Source organism: Lolium rigidum, chromosome 2 (genome assembly GCF_022539505.1).
Source record: "Lolium rigidum isolate FL_2022 chromosome 2, APGP_CSIRO_Lrig_0.1, whole genome shotgun sequence".
Lineage (NCBI taxonomy): Eukaryota > Viridiplantae > Streptophyta > Magnoliopsida > Poales > Poaceae > Lolium > Lolium rigidum.
Genome location: NC_061509.1, coordinates 51737142 through 51740681, shown reverse-complemented (window position 1 = coordinate 51740681; position 3540 = coordinate 51737142). Strand labels below are relative to the sequence as shown.

General features: G+C 42.5%; 1 protein-coding gene across 1 annotated transcript; it reads right to left on the bottom strand.

The window, feature by feature from the left end:
• Positions 1-1044: 1044 nt before the first annotated feature.
• LOC124686442 (GDSL esterase/lipase At3g09930-like) lies at positions 1045-2489 on the bottom strand. Its single transcript, XM_047220388.1, has 4 exons — positions 2180-2489; positions 1802-2088; positions 1405-1681; positions 1045-1280 (listed from the first exon to the last, which is right to left on the bottom strand). Exons 1-4 carry the CDS (start codon positions 2487-2489, stop codon positions 1045-1047), a joined length of 1110 nt encoding a protein of 369 aa, XP_047076344.1.
• Between the last annotated feature and the right edge of the window lie 1051 nt (positions 2490-3540).

Below are 3540 nucleotides of genomic sequence, written 5' to 3'. Positions count from 1 at the left end.
CTATCAAAAGGTTTTACAACCAAAAGATCAAGCAATGGTGGCCTTTGGTGAAGATTTGAATAATTGGCCTAAGTTGTATGTGAGGGAGAATTGGATTCTTTTCTAATTCTTTTCTTCTTCTCACTTTAGGGTTTAGTGATCTTGTGTTAGGGTTTAAGCACACTTGATCAACAATAAACACTCATCATGGCAATTGCACAATAGAAAAGCACACTATGCATAAAACTATATGTGACACTATATGCATGAGAAAAAGTTTTTGTTTGTTGCAAATTTTGGGTAATTGAAATCTCCCTCTTGATTTATTATTGTTGAAACTTGGGATGTTACAACAGTTTTGTTAGATGACACTAAAAATCCACCTTTAGTCCCGGTTGGACCCACCAAATTAATTCACACTACTTAGGAGTATACTTATATGGGATTTGCTAGTTCTCAACTGAGAACTAGCTCAGTCAAGTCTTATGTCATTTGATTTGCATCGTGATTCGGTTTAGTCATGAGGTGCAACATGACTTGCAACAGAGGTTTGATGACATCATCTTACTGAGAATGAAGTTAGTTCTCAGTCGACTGAGAAATAGTAGGTACTTATATTGGACAAGTATATGGCTTCCTCTTTATGTGAACAATTTTCTTTATGGTTAATTTTTTTAAATAAAAAGGTAAAACATATAGGTTTTGGGTATACCACCCTCCCAAAACATATCAGGAATGTTCCGTACCACTTTGTAATTAAGCTTACGAAGGGGTATAGAGCAATCTGAACCATTGGAATGTTTGAGTTTGAAGGGGGGAGGGGGAGGTGTACGGAAGCGGGCCTCGAACATATATTTTTTTGTACACGTGACCATGAACCCAAAAAAAATCACAAAAGGAAGAAGACGAAGTCACGTAAATAATAAACATATTGACTTTAGATACAAGAAAACCCATAGGCTAGCTTGAAATATATACTCCAAACTAAGTAAGCTGCAATCCTAGAAAAAACAATTAGAGATGTTGAGCTTGCATCGGTAGCTCTATGAATATCATGGAATCTATCTAGTCTTGATCTACAAACTCTCTTATGGGCTTTTCCAATTGCTTCATCACTGCCTCCCACCCTGCATGCGTCGGGTGCATGTCATCCCAGTAGAAAAATTTATTGGACTTGTCGCACACACTGTACAAAGGCTCCGAGGAATCACCTTGTTGCCCGCAGTAACCATTTGAATCAAAACTTTCGCAGCATGGTGAAAGCTTGCGCTTGAATTGTTTAGATAGCTCCTGACCTTTACCTGCATGCACATAAATAAAAGAAATTCAAACGAAGCTCAAGCACACAGTCAAATCCATCTACATATCCGAAATCTTGTAAATAATACTTTGGGCACTTGTGGATGGATGCATGTATGTACATACCCGGGGCGGTATCCACAATATTACTGAAGGCGGTGTAGAGGTCGGCAACGTGGATATTTTTCTTGCCCTGCATCGTTTGTTTGAGGTTGCTGTTATGGACAGATGCACCCAAATTTCCGAAGACATCACACGCGGTGTAGTTGTTGGTCCGTGTTTGCAACGGCGTGCATCCGACGGGGTGCAGGTTGTTGACGACAACCTTTGTCACCCCTAGCTTCTGCAACTGCTCGACGTTGGCTGCAATCTCCTTTGTCACCCTCCCAATATAAGCATTGATCTGCATATATACATGAAAAGTTAGAAATTAAGATGCACAGGCAAGATAATTATTCCTTTCAAAAGAAAAAATTGTTAAAAATTTATGTATGCATGCTTTGATCTGTTGCTAGATACTCACATCGTTAGGGTTACTTAGGCCAATGGTGCTGGAGCTTCCGTAGTAGTCGTTGCCGGAGACGGCCACGAGGGCCACTGAGCGACTCAGCTGCTGCTCTGAGATGATCCCGTCCTTGACCATCTTCCTGAAAATGTCGACCTGCTTGGCAAGGGTGGGGACTTTGTGCGTCGACGAGCCATCCAACACGCCAGCGCCAGCATAAGCGAAGGTCATGCCAGAAGGGTCGCAGGTTTTCTCCGCCGTCAGAGCATGCGCCGGAGGTGCTTCCTCGAGCCCCAAGATCGTTGCTGCAAGTACGTTGAATTAAAGCAACAAGTTATGACACATGTACCAGGTATTACATGAGTGAGTATCTGAGTATGAAATTATAATGCTTACCAATGAAATCTGATTGGATTTGGTAGTTGGAGAAGCGGCCGGATGGAGTATTTGGTCGCGGGTTTCCATCGGCGTCAACGTAGGAGGAGCCGTACGGGTAGGTCCATTGCCGCGACATTTGGGTGACGGGGTCGGTTAGCGGGTGGTTCCCGTTGTCGGCGAAGTCATCCCCGAAGATGAAGAAGCTGTAGCTCGACAACTTCTTCTGAGGATAGCCGCCGGCAGGGGCAGGCCGGGCCTCCGCGCCATTGGGGCTTAGAACAAGGACGAGGAGGAGGACGAGACCGAGCACGGCCGGAAGTAGCTTCATGCCTCCGGTGCTTGTACTTGGAAGTAGCCGCGCCCTGGCGAGACGCGAGGATCCTCGAATTTGCTGGTCGGCAACCGAAAAGGTCGAAATCAGGAACACGAGCTAAGCTTGTCTGCTGCGATGCGCTCCTCTCTTCTAGTATTTATGGAACAGCAACGTGAAGCTCAAACGCCAGGAAAACAAGTCGTAAACGGAGTCGCGGTCTCGTTCGGACTCGGAAAAATCAAGTTAGACGTGCGTACAGCGTCGGGCACGGAGTCACAGATACGCGCCACGTATGTACAGCATAGTCGGAGACGAAGTTCACTAGTCAGGTCAAGTGTCCTCATTGCATATGGTGGACCCTTCGGGCTTTCTCCTTTTTTTTTTTTTGAATTTTGGGCTTTCTCCTTTGATCTTGTTCTTAAACCGATAACAAGGCAAAAAAAAGTTTTTTTTCATTAATCAAGAAGAGAAATGTTTCCAATTCTGTTAACAATCAATACTCCCTATATTTATAGTAACAAATAGTATATGGTAGAGATACACAAGCTATTTTTAAGAATTACAAAATATTTAAGTCAAAACGAAAGGAACAAATATTTCAGGTCTTCAAACTCTTTTTTTTTCTTTCATAACATAATCTTGTTTTTTTCTGAATGTAGCCAAAGATAGATACCAAGCAAGGTTTTTTCTTAATTTTAATTTGAACCACAATGATAAGACTACATCGTGCTCGCAATCATTGGACTAGTCAATTAATATTGGCAAGAGTACCAACACTATATGATAGAGAAAAATAACCGAATAACCTGATTAGCGTCGCTGAAGAGCCAAGAGGACGAATCATCATTGTAAAGAACCTAACAGCCGGGACTAATATTGTGAGGATAATCCGTCTCCCGACAACTACAAGAAAAGATCCAAACTTGATCTGGCGAAGCAAACTCTAAAGGATCATACCTAGAGATGTAATCTTTCAAGATCCCTACTGACGTCGGGAATAAGATAGGAAGATGAGAAATGTTTCTAGTTAATTAGCAGAAACAAGACAGAAATGGATACAACTAGG